Here is a 22,059-nt window from a genome sequence, read left to right on the forward strand (position 1 = left end):
CCTAGCAACCCTAGCCAGGAACTATGCTGGCTTCTGGGCCTATACAAATAAATCATATGTGAATTCTGCCTTCTAGGAGCTCACAGTCTAACGTGAAGATAAGACACAAACTTAAATCACTTTAACGTAAGTGGCCCTGAGAGATACTAAAAAAGCATTTCAGAGATGATTATTGAAGTGTCCATATTAAGGTGTCTGACACCATATCCAGATGTAATGAGACCCTCTCAGGAAAATCCCCTGCATGAGCTTAAGACCTGCTGACAAGGTCATCAGAAGATTTTTCTTTCTCCCAGGAAGCAATGAGAACCACAGGCTGTGTGGTTATTGTTCTTAAGGCCAGGTGTCCCCAGGCTGCCCAGTCCCTCCTATCTGTAATACTATCCCCTCTTCAGAGTTGTTTTTTGTATAAAAATCATGTTTAGGTTGCTTTTTTCATATATATGCATCTCTCTACTGAATTGGGGACATTTTTGTCTATTAGTGTCTAACTAAGTAAAAGAAGATTGTGATGGGATGTCACCACAGGCCCTTGATTTTGACCTAGAGTGAAACCGTGAAAAGGGCTGAAAAGAAGTCTACCCCCACAGTCATCTGCTGTACCTGCAGGGGGCGGGGAACAACTACTCCTCCCTGCTGTTTGCTGTCAGCCAAAGTGGCCCATCAGTTGCATCCACTCTGGGACCTTTGGCTGTTTGAAAGGCTGAAGCACTGCAGGTGAAACCCTGCGCTCTAATTAACCAGGTTTAGAGAATGAGTGAAATCCTTTAACCCGCCTCAGTCTCTCTGTTTCTCTTTCACTGCGGTCAAAGAATTTAAATATGATCTGGCCTGGGAGTGAGGAGTGAATGGGAGCAGAGGGAACTGCCCCAATGTGAAAGACTCTAAGACAACAAGTTCATAAAATAATAAAAGTTAAAAGATCCTTTGCACCTTTGAGATAAACAGCTTGAAATTAGAAACTAAACCTCAGTAGCCCTGAGCATAATCCCTGAAGAGTGAAGTTAATGAAACCCCAGCCATCAGAGTGAATCCTGAACACAGATATGAAGTCATTGATGATACTATAGCCACCGGTTGAGACTAAGCGCGATTGGCAATACCAGTGGGGCACTGCCCATTGCTTGTCTTCAAAGCCACCACTTGGTGTCCGCCGTTTTCCTCCTCTCCTGCTCTGGCTCACTGTGGCAATGCTTCCTCTAAGCCACTGATATTGCTAAACCACAGATGCTCATCAGGTCCCAGCACGTCTCCCAAATCAACCTGCTTCAGCAGTCACCCCAAGGGTGTAAAACTTTTCCCTCTACCTGCGCTATGCTGTGTTAACAATACTAAGAATACTGTGGTAATGATAATAGCCAACATTTATTAAGCAATTACTATGTGCAAGTCACTGTGGACAACACTTTACATACATTCTCAAATTTTTCTTTATGACCTGACCTTACGAAGTCAGTACGATTATCCCCATTTTATAGATGAAAAAACAGTCTTAGAGAAATTAAGCTATTCATTGTCGCTGGTAAGAAGGAATTTGCATCCAGGTCTGTCTGATTCCAAACTTGTGTTGCCCTGTATGCACACTGCCTATGTTAGTATGGAGTTTCCCCCCAGAAACAGCCTCTGAGACAAGGATTTAAGTGCATGCAGTTTATTTGGGAGGCAATCCCAGGAACTGTGGAAAGGGAGCAGGGAAAGTAAGATGGTGAACGGAAGAAAGCAAATAGAGGTGTGTTATCAAGCCAGTTATCCCTGGAGCCCAATCCTGCTGGAGGACTCTGGGAGACAGTGCAGAACACACCTCAGAGTTACCCCAACCTGAGGGGTGAGGAAGTTCTCCATCACTGGCTAAGGGCAGCTTCCTCACCCTGTTCCCATCTGTCATTGACTGAGGGCTTCTTCCAGGGCCATTAACTTTCCGGCATTAACAGCTTGCCCAGCTCATGGCCTGAGCTTGCTCCTTTTGCTCCAGAAAAAAAGCTCTTAGGTAGGAAGTTACATTTGTACACAATAAGCAACCTTTGAAAGCATATGGATGGGTGCCAGCAACCTCTGCACAATGCCTTACAGAGATTTAAATAATTTTTAGCATTTTAATCACTACTGTTTCTCTCCTTCGGTAAGGGACAAGTCCATAGGGGCTGCAGGGCAATAAGTGACTGACACTGTGCTGTAGTAAAATCACACTTGACCTTCAAACCTGACACATTGTCCCAAACCAGCTACTTTGTGTAACTTCCCTAGGTGAGATCATTCCAAAGGGGCTCTCTTGATCCTTGCTGCGTGAGACCCATCCCACTGGCCTTCCTATCATGACCAGAAATATCTGAATCCTAGCATGACCTCAGTTAAGCTGTCAAACTGAGACCCCTGTAACATATGGTTTGTATTTCTCCTTTAAAAAGAACAACACTCAGGAAGCAATAAAACCAAGATTTTTTTTTAAGAAAAAGAAGTGGGCTCTTTCTTTCCTAAATTAAGCTATTTTGATTAAAGTGAAGACTGCAGATACTTTTAAAGCTTCTGTTGGAAGTGCAAAGATTATGGCTCAATTCCATTTTCTCTGCGCTCCATGCCCTCTCTCTCCTTGATGCTATTCAATCTGGCACCTCCTTCTCCCTTGTTAACCAACAGCTTCCAAGATCACGAGGGCCCTGCAACAGAAGGCGCTGGACACTCAAGTGTGGAAAGCTGGTTTTGAATTATGTAAGAATAGGATTCTTAACCTGAAATTCTTGGAGAGGCTCCTGAATGCCTCTGATAAAATTGTATACATCAATATGTTTCATAAATGTGCACATCAGCATTTTCCTGAGGAAAAACTATAAAGCTTTTAGCAAATTCTCAAAATTGTATAGGATTTCAAAAGATTAAGAACCCTGTGTTAGAAATAATTCCGGATGTGACCATATGGCTTGAGGAAAAGCAGTAGGGCAGTCTCAGATCTTTCCAAGCAGAACTGAGCTCATGTTTCTAACATTTAATTTATTATTCAGCCCACAGCTTTTGTGAATCTTGTCTCCTAGCTACAGATCTTAACTGTGTTTTTAGTTTAGATTTTTATATACTTTGCAACTTTGGTGTTTTCCTATAAACTGGAACATGGTTAAACATGAACAAAGGCTTTCACACTTTAGAAGCAAGCCGACTGGATAAAGCCACGGGTCCAACGTACTAAATTACAAAATACTGCCTAGACCAAGCTGAGCTGTTAACCATGATACAAAGCTTCGCTATCAGGCTCAAAGGGCTGAGTCCTGAATAAACCTGAGTCTTGGAGCATTCAAGTGGCTGGCAGCCCCAGTACAACAAAGCAGTCCAAGCGCTGGTTGGTTCATTTATTTACTCAACAATTTTAAAATTCCTACTCTGTGCAAGGCATTATGCTAGGTATTAGGGATGCTACACTGAATAACTTTCCTGCTTTCATAGATATTAAATTCTACTTGGGAAGACGAACATTAAATAACTAATCACATAAGTGAAAAGTGATGCTGTAACAGCATAGTATAGGGGCACACGAACTAGGTTGCAGGAGTGGGGTGGAAGGAAAGGCTTTCTTGAGAAAGTACCCAGAGAGCAAACTCAGAAGCCTATGGCTTCAGTTACCACAGGTGACTGAGAAATGTGTTTCTGTAGCCCAGATCTCTCCACCAAGCTCCAGACTCAAATAACCAGTAGCCTACTTGATATTATTACTTGTATGACTCCAAGGCACTTCTAATCTACATGCCCCAAAATGAGAGTTCCTAGTTTGTAATTTTTTTCATAATAAACTGTTGGGGGGAAATGAGTTCATAAACTTCCCTCCTAAGTATCATCTCTCCCACTACCCATCCAGATGCAAAACCTAGAAACCAAGGCCAATGTAAACACCTCCCATTTGCCTTACTTCCCAAATTTATCACTAAGTCCTGTTCATTTTACCTCCTATGCTTCTCTCACATCTTCCTACACACCACCCTCTATTCTAGCAACTAACGTATTTCCTCTGGACAATATGGTGGCTTTCTATGAGTCTGATCATGGTAGGAAACAGAAAACACTCTCAGCTAGACTTCTAATGACAGAGTTGTGGATGAGGAAACCAACAAGGAGTGTTCAGACACCCAGAGAGTAGCAAAACATTATGACCCTGAAGGGACAAGGGGAGCAAATGTTTTATTGGAGCCTGGAGAGAACTGGAGCCCAGTGGCTTCTCTGAGTTGCAGTCTCAGAGAGCCAAGGCATCAGCCAGAATGGTGCTAAGAGGGGAGGAATTCTCCAGTCTCTCTCCTCTTTCCCTTCTATCTTCTGCCAGGTGACTCCTATTGACTAAACAAGACCTAAAGCTGAAACGCAATTCTGAGTGATGCCATCCTTGCACACAGTTTGTGGGAGCCAGGGTGGGCAAAAATCTCCCAGTCCTCCAGATACTGCAAATCTGTGCTCCGATCACTGATTGATGTTTCTGATCACAGAGGTGCAGACAAAGAGGTGGGTGACCACTGTTGTTGCACATCCCTCCATTGTTGTAAGCTCCTCCCCCTCTGGTTGAAGTGACTCATGGGATTTAAAGGGCTGGCACCCTTTCTTCCTCCTTTCATTTTTCTCTTTTTCCTCTTTTGAGAGTCAGACATTAAAGACTGGGATATTCAAAAGCAACTATTGTTGCTATACAAGGAAAATGAGAACGTGACCATGCATGCCCAGGGAAAATCTTAAAGATTCAACACACACACAAAAACTGTTAGAACTAATAAATGAATTCAACAAAGTAGCAGGATACAAAGTCAACACACAAAAATTAGTAACATTCCTGTACAACTAACAATGAACAATCTGAAAAGAAAATTAAGAAATTTCCATGTATGTACAATATGGAAATTTCCACTATGTATAATATTATACATATTATAATTCCATGTATAATAGCCTTAAAAAGAATAAAATACTTAGGAATTAACTTAACCAAGGAAGCGAAAGACTTGTACAATGAAAACTTCAAAACAATGATGAAAGAAATTGACATAAATAAATGCAGCACATCCCATGTTCATGGATTGAAAAATATTTTAAGATGTCACTATTACTCAAAGTAATTCACAATTCCAATCCCTATCACAACCCCAGTGCCAGAGATGGGAAAACTCATCCTGAAATTCATATGGAATCTCAAGGTACCCTGAATAGCCAAAACAATCTTGAAAGAGAAGAGCAAAGCTGGAGGAGTTACATTTCCTGATTTCAAACTTACCACAAGGCTACCATAATAAAAACAGTTTGGTACTGGCATAAAGGCAGATAAATAAACCAATGGAATAGATAGAGAGCCCAGAAATAAACCCTTACATACATGGCCAAATAATTTTTGAAGGGTGCCAGGACCATTCAGTGGGGAAAGGACAGTCTTTTCAACAAATGATGCTGGGAAAACTGGATATCCACATGCAAAAGAATGAAGTTGGACCCTTACCTAACATCATATATGAGAATTAACTAAAAATGGATCAAAGATCTAAATGTAAGACTTAGAAGTATAGAAATCTTAGAAGAAAACATAGGGCAAATCTTCATGACATTAGATATGCCAATAATTTCTTGGATGTGACACCAAAGACATAGGTAACAAAAGAAAAAAGGGGACAAATTGGAAACTTCATGAAAATAAAAAAACTTCATTTTTCAAAAGACAATATCAACAGAGTAAAAAGGCAACTCACAGAATGGGAGAAACTATTTGCAAATCATATATATGGCAACAGATTAATACCCAGATATGTAGAGAACTCCTAAAAATCAACAACAAAAATACAAACAACCCAATTTTTAAAAGGGCAAAGGATTTGAATAGACATTTCTCCAAAGAAGATATGGAAATGGCCAATAAGGACATGAAAAGATGCTCAACATCACTAATCATTAGGGAAATGCAAATCAAAATTACAACGAGATACCACCTCACACCAGTTAGGATGGCTACTATTAAAGAAACAAAAAAATAGGGCTTCACTGGTGGTGCAGTGGTTAAGAATCCACCTGCCATTGCAGGGGACACAGGTTCGAGCCGTGGTCCAGGAAGATCCCACATGCCGCGGCACAACTAAGCCCGTGCGCCACAACTACTGAGCCTGCACTCTAGAGCCCGTGTGCCACAACTACTGAGCCTGTGTGCCACAACTACTGAAGCCCACGTGCCTAGAGCCCGTGCTCCACAACAAGAGAAGCCACTGCAATGAGAAGCCCGCGCACCACAACGAAGAGTAGCCCCTGCTTGCCGCAACTAGAGAAAGCCCGCGCACAGCAACAAAGACCCAACGCAGCCAAAAATAAATAAATAAAATAAATAAATTTAAAAAACAAAAAAATAAAAAACAGAAAATAAGTGTTGGTGAGGATGTGGAGAAATTGGAACCCTTGTGCACTGTTGTGAAGTAAATCAGAAAGAGAAAAGCAAATACTGTATGCTAACGCATATATATGGAATCTAAAAAAAAATAAAATGGCACTGATGAACCTAGTGGCAGGGCAGGAATAAAGACATAGACATAGAGAATGGACTTGAGGACACGGTGGGGGTGGGGGTGGGCGCTCCGGGGGGGGGGGAAGCTGGGGCGAAGTGAGAGTGGCATGGACATATATACACTACCAAATGTAAAATAGTTATAGCTAGTGGGAAGCAGCAGCATAGCACAGGGAGATCAGCTCGGTGCTTTGCGAGGACCTAGAGGGGAGGGATAGGGAGGGTGGGTGGGAGGCTCAAGAGGGAGGGGATATGGGGATACATGTATGCATATGGCTGATTCACTTTGTTGTACAACAGAAACTAACACAGTATTGTGAAGCAATTATACTCCAGTAAAGATCTATTTAAAAAAAGAAAATATCAAAAATCAAAGATGCATTTAATTTAACCTACTGAACATCATAGCTCAGCCTAGCCTACATTAAACATGCTCAGACACAGTACACTGTAGAGTATCCATCGTTTGCCCTCCTCACTGCGTGGCTGACCGGGAGCTGAGGCTCCTGCACTGCCCAGCATCATGAGAGGGTATTTTACCTCACATCGCTAGCCTGGGAAAAGATCAAAATCCAAAATTCAAAGTACAGTTTCTACTGAATGCATATTGCTTTCATATCATCATACAGTCAAAAAATCCTTAGTCGGACCATCATAAGTGTGGACTGTCTGTACACAGTTGGAAAAAGTCTAGAAAGGAATGCGCCAATGTTAAGAGTGGTGTTCCCTGGGTTGTGGGATCATGGGTGATTTTTATTTCTTATCTATAAGCATGTATTAATTAATACATGCTTTCTTAAAATAAGCATGTAGTAATTAAGAAAAATCAGAATAAGTTTTGACAAGTCAAGTCAACTAAGAAAAACATCTGAAATTTCAGGTGAATATGTTAAACACTTACAGGAGAGGGATGAAGAAGGGAGAGGTTTTCACAATTTAATCTAATTCAAAGCTTAATTTATTAAATACCTAGTTTCCCCAAATCACTCAGTATGAGTGTGCAATATATTGGTGGACAGATTTCAGTTTCTGCGTTATTTTAATTCTAATTAAGACTTTCAAAACGTAGATTTTTTTTCCTTTAAAAGAAATGAAATCAATTGGGTTTTTAATTTCTCCCCAACTTGATTTAAAACATTAACCCAAAACTAAATGCCTTAAAAAAACAAAAAGACATTCACGTTAAAATTCGTGCAGCATGTCAATGGTAAGAATATTGTTATTCTTTATTAATAGTGATTACCTCCACTGAAGAGTAAACAACTATGCTTGGAAGTAAAACCAAAATCGCAACTAATGAGCTCCGTTCTGAGATCGAGGGCCACAAAATGAAAAATTTGAAACTGCCATCAGAATTACGCAGAGATAACGAGACCGAGGATTGATTTTTATTGATTATCAAGAACAAATACATTCAAAATGGTATACTAAACATCAACTAAAAATACAGTCAAAACCCAGAGCCAGAGGAATTCCTTCAGAAACCTGTTCGCCCTCTACCGCAGTCCCTTCCTCTGGTCCCGGCGGGTCCCCTTCGCCACTTCTCCCAGCTGATGCAGGGCAGCGCTCCTCCATGGAAACCCTCGCTGCAGGGACGCAGGATGGAGAACTCAGGTCTCCCAGGTGATCCGAAATCCTGCTCCGCCCAGCGCTCCAGCTCCTCGCCCGGCCCTTCCCGGCGCGGCCTTGCCCCGGCCCCGCCCCCTCCCGGCCCCTCCCGGCCCCTCCCCGCCCCTCCCCGCCCCTCCTCGCGCCGCACCTGGCCACGCCCAGCTCGCCGGCGTTCTGTGGGCGTCTCTCACCCTCCGCTGGAGTGTGACGAGCAGGGGCCGGGAGGCACCTATTGCGCAAGCGCAGGGCGCCGGGCTGCGGGTAGGAGAGAAACTTTGGCTGCGCGCCGGAGACAATGAGGCGCGGCGTTCGGCGGGCTCTTTCCCGGAAGCGGAAGCTCGGGGGGCGGGCCAAGGGGGACCGGGAGTCTGCGGCGGTTAATTCATTTTACAGTGCGGCTCTGCTTCACTCCATTTGGGCTTTTCTGAAGCTGCGAGAGATGGTCAGGTCCGGATCTCGACCGGGCCAGGTGAGGTCTGCGGACCTGAGGAGTCCACTGTGAGGGTGGAGAGGGACGGAGGGAGTCCTCGGGCCGGGAGACGTGCAGAGCTCCCTGGGACAAAAAGTAAAAACCGAGACAGTGCTGCCGCACTAAAAATAAATGCTGGGAGAGGAGACGAGGCGGGGGTGGGGTGGGGACCTAATCGTAACACCCTAACACAGCCGCTCTGCCCTTAGATATATATTTTGTTGTAATCGTTGGGGTCCACCTGAGCGCTGGCTTTGGTGTGGGTCCCGGGTTCGTGTGCAGCCTCCGCCGCCGGGTGGGTGATTTGACCTCTCGGAGCCTCAGGACGTTGTTGCATCAACTATAGGTTCTCGGCTTTTCCAACAAGTGCCGCTACTAGCTGGATCTTCCGTCACAGTTGCTGGTATTTTACTCCTAGTTAAAAAAAAACGACACAACTCTCCCAGTTAGTGTCCCTGCATTTAGCCTTACCCCTCCTCAAATGCACGCCCCTCATCGATTCTCTTTTCTGCTTAGAATCCAGCTCTGGAACACTTCTTTCTGTTTTTTTTCCAAGATAAAATCTCAGTTCTTTGGCCCGTCCACACAGCCATTTTTCGATCGGGCCCGTGCATTCCTTACCAGCCTCCACCCCCATTCCAGTAATACCCAGAGCTCTTCACCTGTGTGTTCTCCAGTGCCCTGGGCGCCAGTGTTCTCTCAGGCCTCTGTGCCTTTGCTCTTTGTTCTGCCTAGAATGCCCTTGTCTGCCTGAAATCTCCACTTTCCGTCTCTTATCCCTCAGCTCAAGGACCGCTTACAGAAGTCTTGTCTAACACTCACATTTCCATCGTTTGGGTGCCCCTCAGCGCCCCTTTTGTGCCCTTGCTAAGCCTTATCAAGCCATTTTTCAGCCTAGAGACATTGCTCGTCTTCCTCCGCTACTAAACAGTTTATCTCTGTATTTTCAGGTAATCAGTCAACCAATAGGAATCAGTCAGTCCTCACTCAGACCCTCTACTTAGAGTGATCTTACTCCTCAAGTATATCCACACACGCACCCCTTTGTTTGGTCTTCCTTCATTTATCAACTCACTGTTAATGCTGTCTTCCCCATTAACGTGAATTTTACATTTTTTTCAAAACCTGGCTCCAGATTTTCTTCATGAGTACTTCCGGAGCAGCCCCACCCTTATAGATCTTTCTTTTATACTGAATGAGCGCAGAATACGTGCAGTCAGCGAGGGGGAAAAACATGGTTTTTGTAGTCACAGTCACCTTCAGATTCAAATTCCAATTCTGCCACTACTGTCATAGTGATAGTAAGCAAAGTACTTTTTATTTCTCGGAGCCTCCTTTTTCTTATCTATAACATAGGTGTAAAATTCTGCCTCAAAGAATTGGGGAGATTAAATGAGAGAACCTAGTAAAACATCTGTTTCACACTTGGCATAAATTGTGCAACACAATTTAGCCCCCTTAAAAACAGTTTATTACCATCTCAATAATAATAGCAGCTAACATTTGGGTAGCACTACTACAGATATTACATATAATTTCTCATTTAATCTTCACAATAGTCTTAGGAAGTAGATAATACTCCTCATTTTATTGATAAGGAAATTGAGGGATGGAGACTTCAGATAACTTCCCTACAGTTACACAACTGGTTAGCAGTGGAGACAGGATTGAGACCCACATAGCTGGTGGCAGAGTCCATTCTTTTAAACATTACTCTTTTAAACATCTCTTAGTTAGATATATGACTTTGAACAAGCCACCTTTCTGAAATTTAGGTTCCCATCTCACAGAAGTAATAACAACTCACAGGGTGTGGATTAAGTGGAAATGTAAGGCTTTAGTACACTAAATTATTCCACAAATATAATTTTATCTTGCACTTGGTTGGTAGGAGATATGACTTCTAAGAAATATTTATGATTTTCTCAAATAGCAAAGTAAAAAGTTTAATGATAATACTTAGCGGGAGTAAATGTGAGATAAAGCAAACTGATTCTGTCATGCATTGCTATTTGGGGCACTTGTTTTGGAAAGTGCTTTTGCAGTTTGTATCTAGGTCGTTTAAACAACTAATAACCTGTTATCAAATAATTAAGCTTTTAATCTTGAATGTGAAAGACTATTTTCAGTATATGAAAACATTTATTTCAGGTTTGTTTTTTGACTGTGAAAAATATGAAGCAAACCAAGGGCACATTATATTACTTCCACTCAAGGAAATACTATACAACCATTAAAAAATTTGAAGACTATGTTAATATGGAAAAAGACTTAAAAGTAAAAACACAAGACTCAAAATTGCAACTATCTAGTCATGATGACTAAATAAATAATCCATATGAAGCCCCAGTAGCAAATAGCACAGCTATTGCCTAGATCTTGGTTTTTAAATACTGTTGTCCACTAAAAGGAACCATGACTTTTGGGAGAAATGGTCAACTCTAGGGCTGAGACTTAGATATATAAAAATAAAATGGAAACAACAGAGTGAAAAGGCAACTTATGGAATGGGAGAAGAATTTGTAAACCATATGTCTGATAAGGGGTTCATAAACAAAATATATAAGGAACTCCTACAACTCAACAGCAAAAAACCAAATAACCTGATTGAAAAATGGGCAAAGGACTTGAATAGGCATTTCTCCAAAGAAGACGTACAAATGGCCAACAGGTATATGAAAAGATGGTCAACATCACTAATCAAGGAAATGCAAATCAAAACCACAATGAGATATCACCTCACACCTGTTAGGATAACTATTATTAAAAAAAGCACAAAACAACAACAGCAAAAAACAATCCAGAAAATAACAAGTGTTGGTGAGGATGTGGAGAAATTTGAATCTTTGTACACTTGTTGATGGGAACGTAAAAGGGTGCAGCTGCTATGAAAAACAATGTGAAGTTTCCTCAAAAATTAAAAATAGAACTATCATGTGATACAGTAGTCCCCCTTTGGATATTTATCCAAAAGAATTAAAAACAGGATCTTGAAGAGATATTTGCACTCCTGTGTTCATGTAACATTATTCACAATAGCCAAGATGTGGTAACAACCTAAATGTCCATTGATGGATTAGTGGATACACAATGGCATGTTATTCAGCCTTAAAAAAAGAAAGGAAATCCTGCTATATGCAACATGAATGAACCTTGAGGATACTATGCTAAGTGAAATAAGCCAGTCACAGGGCAAATATTGCATCATTCCACTTATATAAGGTATCTAAAAATAGTCAAACTCATAGAAGCAGAGAGTAGCATGGTAGTTGCCAGGGGCTGGAGGGAGGAGGAAATGGAGGGTTGCTATTCAATGAGTATAAACTTTTAATTATGCACGATGAGTAAGTTCTAGAGATCTGCTATAATCATCATACTATAGTTAACAATACTATGTTGTGCACTTAAAAGTTTGGTAAGAGGGTAGATTTCATGTTACCACAATGAAAAAAAAAAAAACCTGGAGCAGGTTATTGTAAGCAATAGCTCAAAAAATAATGGGGACATGTTAAAAAGATACAGGAGCCGGTTTGAAAACACTCCTACTGACAGAATCTGGGACAATTTGAGCGTTAGTATAAATAATGATGATAATGCATCATAACGCATTAAGTAAAATAGGAATCAGTAAGTCCATACTAACAAATGAAGAAGTACTTCACTAAGGTTGAATGCCAACTAATAAATGTAGAAGGAATGATGTAAGTTAGAAAAATCACCATTTGACAAATGATTAAGGCAAGAATCCTCAATGGATGCTACTGGATGAAAGTTTGATTAATAGGATGTCTGTGTAATTTCAAAGTATCTCCCCAGAAAATGCTTAATATTTACAAAGGTAAAAACAGTAACCTTGTAGTGAAAACTCTGATAGGCACCATCTTTAATCAAACTTAACATCACCAGTAATGGGACAAACTGACCTCATATGCTGCTCATATTGTATTGAGAAGGATACAACATCCCTTTTGTGGTATTCCTGCCAAAAAAGCACAACCTGAAACTAATCATGGGAAAGCAGACAAGTCTAAATGTCCAGAGGGACATTCTACCAAAGTAACTGCTCATACTCTTTAAATATGTCAAGGCTGTAAAAGACAATGAATGACAACCCGAGGATCTGTTCCAGATTAAAGGAGGCTAAAGAGGACAACTTAAAATACAACATATGATCCTCGATTGGATGGGGGCCAGAATTTTTTTTCTATAAAGTACAGTGTTGGGATAATTGGCAAGATGTGAATAAGATCTGTAGATTAGATTATAGTATGGTTTCAGTGTTAATTCCCTGATTTTGATAATTATACTTTGGTTATATGAGAGAGTGACCTTGTCCTTAGGAAATATTTAGGAATAAATATTTTTTTATAAATTTATTTTATTTATTTATGTTTGGCTGCGTTGGGTCTTTGTTGCTGCACACGGGCTTTCTCTAGTTGCAGCGAGCAGGGGCTACTCTTCATTGCAGCACGCGGGCTTCTCATTGTGGTGACTTCTCTTGTTGTGGAGCACGGGCTCTAGGCACGTGGGCTTCAGTAGTTGTGGCACAAGGGCTTAGTTGCTCCCCGGCATGTGGGATCCTCCCGGACCAGGGATCGAACCCGTGTCCCCTGCATTGGCAGGCGGCTTCCCAACCACTGCTCCACCAGGGAAGTCCCAGGAATAAATATTTAAATATAAAGTGGTATCGTGTCTGTAACTTAATCTGAAATGGTTCAGACAAAAAGTAATTATATACATTTTTTTTGAGAGAGAACGTGGCAGATGTAGTAAAATGTCAACAGTTGGGGAATCTTGGTGACATGTATACAATTATTTGTACTATTATTTCAAAATAAAGAGTACAAAATAAATTTGAAGGAAATGTGCCAGTATGATACTGTTACAGGGTGCTTTATTTTGGTTAATTTTCTTTACCTGGTTTTCTGTAATATAACTTAATGTGTGTGCTTTTTGGAGAAATGCTGTATATAATCTTACAATTATGCCATTATGTCATTATTTATCTCAGATAGTATACTAATTTTAATTTTGAAAGATAATTATTGTGGTAGTTGTTTTTAGACCTAGCAGCACAATGGTTTGGCTTTTTATTGTGGTCCTGGCCAGGACACCGACATAGATATTGTGAAAGGAAAGACTCTGAGGGGGTCATGCAGGGGCCAGTGGAGTTATGTTACATGGGATCTTACTTCCGCCAATGTTGGTTCTCACTGCTGGCTTTATGACTCCATCATATTCTAAGTTATCTTAAGGAGAAGTAAAACTTTTTATCAACCCAATTTAAAAAAATGTATTCTCAGTAGCATTCTTAGAAGGAGAGTGTACATATTCAAGCAAATAATAGAATATTGTATAACTCCAGAAAGTTTAATAGTTAGTGCTCAAAGCTGTCTTGGGATGAAATATGTAAACATGTCAAGAAAAATCCTAAGTGTAACTGCCAACAGTGACTACACCTGAAGGCTAAAATGAGGGAATGAGTAGGGAATTTAATTGTGTCTTTTAGAAGTTATATTTTGGGGCTTCCCTGGTGACACAGTGGTTGGGAGTCTGCCTGCCAATGCAGGGGACGCGGGTTCGAGCCCTGGTCTGGGAGGATCCCACATGCCGCGGAGCGGCTGGGCCCGTGAGCCACAATCACTGAGCCTGCGCGTCTGGAGCCTGTGCTCTGCAACAAGAGAGGCCCGCGCACTGCGATGAAGATGCGATGAAGAGTGGCCCCCGCTCGCCGCAACTAGAGAAAGCCCTCGCACAGAAATGAAGACCCAACACAGCCATGAACAGATAAATAAATAATAAATAAAATTTAAAAAAAAAAGTTATATTTTGAATAGAGATTATATTTATATGATATAAAGTTTTTAAGATATAAAAAGGTATACCATGGAAAGTTTCCCTTCTTGCTCTGTCTCCCAGATTCTGTTTCCCTCCCCGGAGGCAACTACAATTAACTGTTTCTTTTGTAACTCTCAAGGTATTGGATGCATGTAGAAGCAAATTTTTTTCTTTATTCTACACAAAAGGTAGCCCACCTAAGGTTTTTTGTTTTTTTGTTTTTAATAAATTTATTTATTTATTTATTTTTGGCTGTGTTGGGTCTTCGTTTCTGTGCGAGGGCTTTCTCTAGTTGCAGTGAGCGGGGGCCACTCTTCATCGCGGTGCGCGGGCCTCTCACTGTTGCGGCCTCTCTTGTTGCGGAGCACAGGCTCCAGACGCGCAGGCTCAGTAGTTGTGGCTCACGGGCCTAGTTGCTCCGCGGCATGTGGGATCTTCTCAGACCAGGGCTCGAACCCGTGTCCCCTGCATTGGCAGGCAGATTCTCAACCACTGCGCCACCAGGGAAGCCCACCTAAGGTATTTTTTAAATCAAAAATTTAAAAAACAACATATGAGTTTAAAAAGAAAGATTGAGAGAATGAGATATAGATAAAGAGGAATGGTAGAGTTTTCATGTGCTAGTCTTGTCAGGCATTCTAAAGAACGTGGATAAATAGAATCAGAGTTATGGACTCTGCCCCGTATCTTGAATTAACTTGTATGTTTTGAAGAACTGGAGAATGTAGAACATGTTCAGTGGTTGAGTATAGTCCAAACTTACTATAATAGATACTTCTGATTAAAATAATATCTCATCTTCTTTTTCAGCTTAAATAGACTTAAGACACAAATGTATGTGTTGCTTGCTTGACATTCTATATAGAACAAATAATTTATAAGAGTTCAATTGTAATTGTGGGTTTTATTAAAAATTAATAGCACGGTACATATATAAAATGGAGTATTATTCAGCCTTAATAAGGAAGGAAATTTTGTACATGTTACAACATGAAGATATTGTGCTAAGCAAAATAAGCCAGTCACAAAAGGACAAATAATGTATGATTACATTTATATGAACTTCCCAGAATAGCCAATTAATAGCAACAGAAAATAGAAGGGTGGTTGCCAGGAGCTTAGGGGAGGAGGGGATGAGACGTTAATGATTAATGGGTACAGAATTTCAGTTTGGGAAGATGAAAAAGTTGAGATGGATGGTGGTGATGGTTGCTCAGCAATGTGAATGTACTTAATGCCACAGAACTGTATACTTTAAAATGGCTAAATGGTACATTTTATTTTATGTATGTTTTACCACAGTAAAAAAGGGAACGGAAACAATGAATAACATTTCAGGTTTTGTCCAAACAGCATACTGAGAATGTAATAGAAAAAATATTTGTATATATACTACAATATAATGCATTATGTCATAGGTATTATCTTCAGGAAAACACACTGGACCTGCTAAATTAACAAATGGAAAGAAAGGGTAAGTACGTAAAGAAGTTTACAACTTCAGGAAATCTCAAGAGATTTTCAAGTGTTTGGGCTAGACTAAATTTTTCCTACCCCATAGAACTAGATGGGTCTCTACCTTCACAAGAGTCTGGGGAGGAACCTTTCATATCTTACCCATGTTGATCATTTTAGTCTTTACGATCTTCATAAAGTCCTGCATAAATCCATCTTTTACATGGTTGGACAAACTTTCTTATCCAACCTTCGCTGGAAAGAGAATGTCTATTTATAATATATTTTGGGAAAAAGACTTTTTGTGTCATATGTAAAGATATTAACAAACTTGTTTTCTAGGACCCATTTGAGAAAGATATCCCGTTTTAATGCAGATTCTGGCTATCCCACTCATTCTGATTCAGAAAGTCAGGTAAGATTAAACTGAATAGATACAATATATGCTATTTTAATTAGTTTTCAGGTAAAAGCTAAGAAGTGGGAATAAAAATTCAAAGGTAAAGTATTAATTGCTCTAATGAAGAATGAAGACTTTTTGCTTTAAAACAAGTCTTCTACCAATAATAAATTGCTTCTAAATAAGGAAATTTTTAAATTACAGAATTTTTTTTTCCTGCATTAAAGTTTTGTGTACAAATTTCTAAATGACTTTCTCCTTGCAGACTGAAACTGTACAAGGGCTTGATGGTTGTGCTTCTTTGCTGCGGGACATTTTGAGAAATGAAGATTCAGGTTTTATTTTTTAAATGCTTCTTTGCTGATCACCTTTTCTCAATTAAGTAGCTCTCTTAATGCTAATGAATTTTTGTTTTAATTATTAGTAGGTTCAGAAATAGCATATTCAGAAAATAGATATAACCCCAGACCTGTAGAAAGCAAACGATATGGATCTAAAAAGAAAGGACATGAAAAACGTACTGTACCTCCGGTAGTCTGGAAGGAAATTTGTAAGTATTTTTTTCTCTTATTTATTTAAATATAATACTTAATTCCGGGGGTTTTGATAAATTATTGGGATTATGGAGTTGGATTCATTTTAATAACATTGGTTATTCAGGTGTGTGTGTGTGTGTGTGCTTGTGCTTTTTTTTCCCTCTATTGAGCTTCTAATCACTGAGTAGTTACTTTCCCAAGAAGAAAAGTAGAAAAAAAAGTGGCTAGGTTTGTAGGAGAAAAGGTTCAAACTCACTTTGACATTTGGGAGGTATATAGAGTTATCTTTGTTCTCCCTGCCCCTTGTTTTCATAGATATTCACAAATTGGTTGGGTTTCATGTGTATATTTATTGTTTTAAAAATACTTTATGTATATATATATATTTTAAGTAGATTCAATAGCTCAATTTTTGAGCTGCACAGTTAGAAGACATGGTAATAGGAAGGTAAAATTCCAAGTTGGATAAGATATGTAAGGAAAGAAGGCCTGCCACTGATTGATGGTGACTGTGGCCAAGGATGTTTTATACCCTCACAGTTAATCTTGCTCACTTAATTAAGTGTAATAATTCAGCAAGCAGTTTAGAATAATCAAGTTTTGATTATGTTGTTCCATAGAGGCCTATAGAGCAAGATAGCCCAAAATGGAGATGAAAAAGTCCACAATGGGGCTTCCATGGTGGCGCAGTGGTTAAGGGTTCAATCCCTGGTCCAGGAAGATCCCACATGCCATGGAGCAGCTAGGCCTGTGTGCCACAACTACTGAGCCTGTGCTTTAGAGCCTGCGAGCCACTACTGAAGCCCGTGTGGCTAGAGCCCGTGCTCCAAAACAAGAGAAGCCACCACAACGAGAAGCCCGTGCACCACAACTAAGAGTAACCCTCACTCATCGCAACTAGAGAAAGCCCGCATGCAGCAACGAAGACCCAACACAGCCAAAAATAAATAAATAAAATAAATAAATTTATTTAAAAAGAAAAAATAAAAGTCCACAATGGGAATTCAGATGGTCAAGAATGGAACCAGCTAGTTCCACAGTTCAGGTGGGCCAAAAATGTTAACACAGCAGTGAACGCTTAGATTCAGCTTAGGCAACGAGTGAAGTCTAGAAAATTATCTACAGCAATAGCCCTGGGTATTAAGAGATCAGGATCCAGGCAAAGAGGCTGAGAAAATGAGGGCAGAACATTCATAGGACTAGCGGTTGACGTTGCAGGTGGTCCTGAGTCAGAGAACTAAGGCAGAGAAAACAACTTACTAACCTATCTTGGAGGCCAGTCGCATTTAGCCTCGTATTGTCTTGACCTGCTCTGCTCAAGGTGGCAGTCTGTAGCCAAATGTGGCCATTGAACATTCCACGTATGGCTAGTACAACCAAGGAGCTGAATTGTAGATGTTATTTAATTTTAATTAAATTTAATTTTAATTTGAAAACTGGTACTTGATCCAGTTATTAGAAAACTTTTAAGTATGTTTGGAATAACTTGGGTACATGAATCTACTTTTTTCAACTGTAAATTTTATTAAATCTAATACAGATCAAGGATTTCTGATGAAAATTTACCATCCAGATTGAGATGTGCTTTATAGTAAAATACACAGTATGCTTAGAATATTTAATGCAAAAAATAAAATATCTTTAATGTTAATTACATATTGAAATGTTAATATTTTGGCTATATTGATTTGAATAAAACAATGAAAATTAATTTTACCCATTTTTAATTTTTTTAATATTGCTGCTGGAAAATTTAAAATTGCATATATGGTTTACATTGTATTTCAATTGGACAACATTGGTCTAAACCAGGGTCAGCATACTACAGCCAGTTTTGCTTTATAAATAATGTTTAGTCATTTATTTTGTAAATAAAGTTTTATCAGAGCACAGCCATACTAATTCATTTATGTATTTTCTTCTTTTTTTTAAAGTATTTATTTATTATTATTATTATTTTTTGGCTGCGTTGCATCTTAGTTGCGGCACACTGGGTCTTAATTGAGACACGTGAGATCTTTTGTTGTGACCCGCGGGTTCTTCATTGTGGTGCGCAGGCTTCTCTCTGGTTGTGGTGTGCGGGTTTTCTCTCTCTAGTTGTGGCGCGCGGGCTCTGTAGTTTGCAGCACGTGGGCTCTCTCCTTGAGGTGCTCAAGCTCAGCAGTTGTGGCGCGCAGGTTCAGTTGCCCGGCGGCATGTGGGATCTTAGTTCCCCGACCAGGGATCGAACCCGCATCACCTGCATTGGAAGGCGGATTCTTTACCATGAACCACCAGGGAAGTCCCTCATTTATGTATTTTCTATGGCTACTTTTGTGCTGCAGTGGCAGAGTTGAGTAGTTGTGACAGAGACAGTCGGCCCTGCTAAGCGTAATATGTTTATTCTCTAGCCTTTTAAGAAAAAGTGTGCTAACCCCTGGTCTAGCTCTTAAAGTAGAAGCCTATTTTTGGGGCCCAGTGGACAAAGAAAGGAGTGGTAGCGCCATCTACCTATTCCTCCAGTCTCCTACTTTTTTCTCAAGGCAGGTTATTTTTTGTCCAGGGCACCCTTCCTCAGGGAACTCTCATTCAGAATGTACGTGGCTGGCAATGGTGCCGTGGTAGCAACTTGTTGGATCCCAGCTTAACTGTTACCAGAGTTCCAACAGAAAATAGATGGCTACACTCAAATTAAGATAATTCTAAGATGGTTTATTTACAAAGAAACTCATTACAAAGGTGTGACAGAGTATATGGAAACCACAAGGGATTGTGCTAGCCCAGTGCTAGCAGCAGGAACAGAGCTTTTATTATCCTTAGGCCTTAAGGAGTGAGGTGAGGAAGAGGGTACTGGGACTCAAGAGATACTGTTGGGTAGAGTAGGCTGCCTTGAGAAGAGCAGTGACAAAGCCAGCCCAAGGTGGCCTCATAGAGAGGGAGTTGGGAATAAATACTTTGAATTCATGCTTCTTCCTTTGCTTGATAATGCTGAGACTCCCATTGGATTGGACCCAACTGGAACCCTGTTGTATATCTGGTCTGGGATTTGATTTTCATTCTTACAACTAATAATTCAGCCTTACTGTGTCATGCATGTTGACAGGAGACACGAGACTGGGTCAGAGACAAAGGACTTTATTACTCATGCACATCAGCATATTTGTGTTGGTTCTCCCTCGCTGCCATTTCCCACTGGGATGATGGGATGGACCCAGGTGGATGCTGCACATGCTGTAGGTTTAAGCTTCAGCTGAAGACCACTGAGCTTGGGGAATCCACTGATTTTGTAGTAAGCAGCAAGCAAGCCTGTACTTGTCTCAGGCGGAAACATTACCTTATCCCTCAAAGTTGCTCAGTACAAACACAACCCTGAGAAATGGTCCAGGTAAAGAGCTTGGGTCAAGGCCTTACTTTTTTGGTAGACCCAGCAAGACATGTAGGAGCAGAAGAGACCCATGAAGGAATGTCTCTTTAACAATGTAATCCATACAGATTAGCATCCCAGAGAGAGCAGAGCAGGGTGGAGACGGGTAGAAGACGGGTTTGGGGAAGCAAATGAGAGAGATCTAGCATTCTGGGTCCCTGGCGTTAAATTCTTCTTTGGATTAGAGTCAGATCAGCAGTTCTGGCCTGTGATCAGGATATAATATTCTTATTGTCATTTCCCCTACACCTTCATCCTCAGAAGGGAGGACCTCTATCCCATAGGACAGTCTCCTTTAGGGTTGCAGTATTAGAAGTGGTTCTTGTTGACTTACTCCTAAGGTTGACTCTTCAGAAGCAGAAGCCTCTTTCCCTTTGCTTAAATTACTCTTTTTTAGTTTACCAAACTGTAGCACTGTCTAGAAAGGATCATCTTTTTTTTCTTTTTTGTGGTTAGCAGCTGTTAACCAGTACAAGGTTTTTGCTCTGTTGGCACAGTGCTCAAAATACACAAAAACCAAACTCAGCACTTGCTTTCTTTTCCATCTCTCCATAAGTGAGATAATCATAACTAGAACTTTAGGAATCTATTATAGCATGTTAACTGGTATCTATGTATCATTTTAACTTTGGCATACATTATCTTACTATTTCGTGTTAACTGTCTTCTGGGGCTTGGGCTCCTTATTTGCTTTCTGTCTGGTACCTGTCTGATCACTGAGTGTCTGTGGAGTCACGCTCACCCACCCCGTTGCATACTGGGAGGAAGGAGGCAGAAAGGCAGTTCCAGATATGCGTTGAGAGCTTACTTGAGAGTGCTCCTGACACTCAAAGAAAAAAGACATGTTTTTAATAAGCAACTTTTTACATTTTGATAACTGTGTTGAATGCTGTGGGCACGTGACCCTACTTTCAGCATCATGTATATATTTCTGCCCTCACCTTGGGGAAATAAACTGCTACAGGCAGAATATTTTGAGCTTTGATTGCCCGTATCAAGGCCAGGTGTTCTTTTACGTATTTCACATTATAATAGGCATCCAGCAGCTCTTATCCCCAGTAGATGTCTGTTCTGTATTTCGGTGGCAGGAATTATCTTACCTGTCACACAATGCTTGTACATCCAAGCAGCAGTGCTGTACAGCAGCTAAAATTCAAGGACAGAAAAAGTTTTGTGGACTGAATAAATAGTTATCAACTGGCACCAATTAGGCATTGCTGTCCTAAGCTGTTTGGTAAAATGTTTATGTAGGGTGCTTTGTTATAGTGAACAAGAGCAAGAAAATATACTTCATTTGTATTTGTGTAGTAACAGGCTTATTTTGTTGGTGGTGGTGTTTTGTTTTTTTTTAATTTTAAAATTGTGTATCCATTTATGGTTTTTAACTTGTCTTAGATAATTTGCTTTAAGATTTTGTCTCTTAAATACAGATATACGACATTCTCAGTAGAGTTTCACATAGAGTGAGTTAATAAAGGAGCAAAGTAAGTCATGTTAATTCTAAAGCTTTGAATTTTAAGAAGTGTTTGAGGTTTATTAATTTATGTTGGATGATGCCATCTGCTGGCAAAGGCCTAATATTGTAGCTCAGCTTTATCAGAGATTGTGAAAACCATCCCTTGAAAAGTGAATGAGTGCCAATGCTTGGGAACTATGAGTGTAAAATCTGAGAATTCCTCAAACCAGACCATTCTTATCTTATGGGACCAAAAGAAACCAAGGAGAAGAGAGACCTAGGAATCAGGAGGAAAGGCCAGGAGCAGAAGAGAGACCTAGGAATCAGGAGGAAAGGAAGGGCAATGTGCTGGATGGCCGTGGGCTGCCTGTGATCGCACCCTTCATCAT

At 40.4% G+C, this 22,059-nt stretch overlaps 1 protein-coding gene across 2 annotated transcripts in view; it reads left to right on the plus strand.

Moving 5' to 3' along the window:
* The first annotated feature begins 8,423 nt into the window (after window positions 1-8,423).
* The window catches only part of CCDC14 (coiled-coil domain containing 14), a 45,570-nt gene continuing 31,934 nt past the window's right edge, over window positions 8,424-22,059 (plus strand). Inside the window, exons 1-5 of one of the 2 annotated variants that reach the window (XM_036849528.1) lie at window positions 8,424-8,582; window positions 15,839-15,894; window positions 16,218-16,290; window positions 16,541-16,610; window positions 16,703-16,825. In XM_036849528.1, the coding sequence (XP_036705423.1) occupies window positions 8,553-8,582; window positions 15,839-15,894; window positions 16,218-16,290; window positions 16,541-16,610; window positions 16,703-16,825 (352 nt within the window). In that variant the 5' untranslated portion in view covers window positions 8,424-8,552. Of the gene's footprint in view, window positions 8,583-15,838; window positions 15,895-16,217; window positions 16,291-16,540; window positions 16,611-16,699; window positions 16,826-22,059 lie in introns of both variants that reach the window. The other variant, XM_036849529.1, reaches the window with a different exon arrangement.

The sequence above is a fragment of the Balaenoptera musculus genome, chromosome 4 (assembly GCF_009873245.2).
Source record: "Balaenoptera musculus isolate JJ_BM4_2016_0621 chromosome 4, mBalMus1.pri.v3, whole genome shotgun sequence".
In the NCBI taxonomy this organism is placed as follows: domain Eukaryota; kingdom Metazoa; phylum Chordata; class Mammalia; order Artiodactyla; family Balaenopteridae; genus Balaenoptera; species Balaenoptera musculus.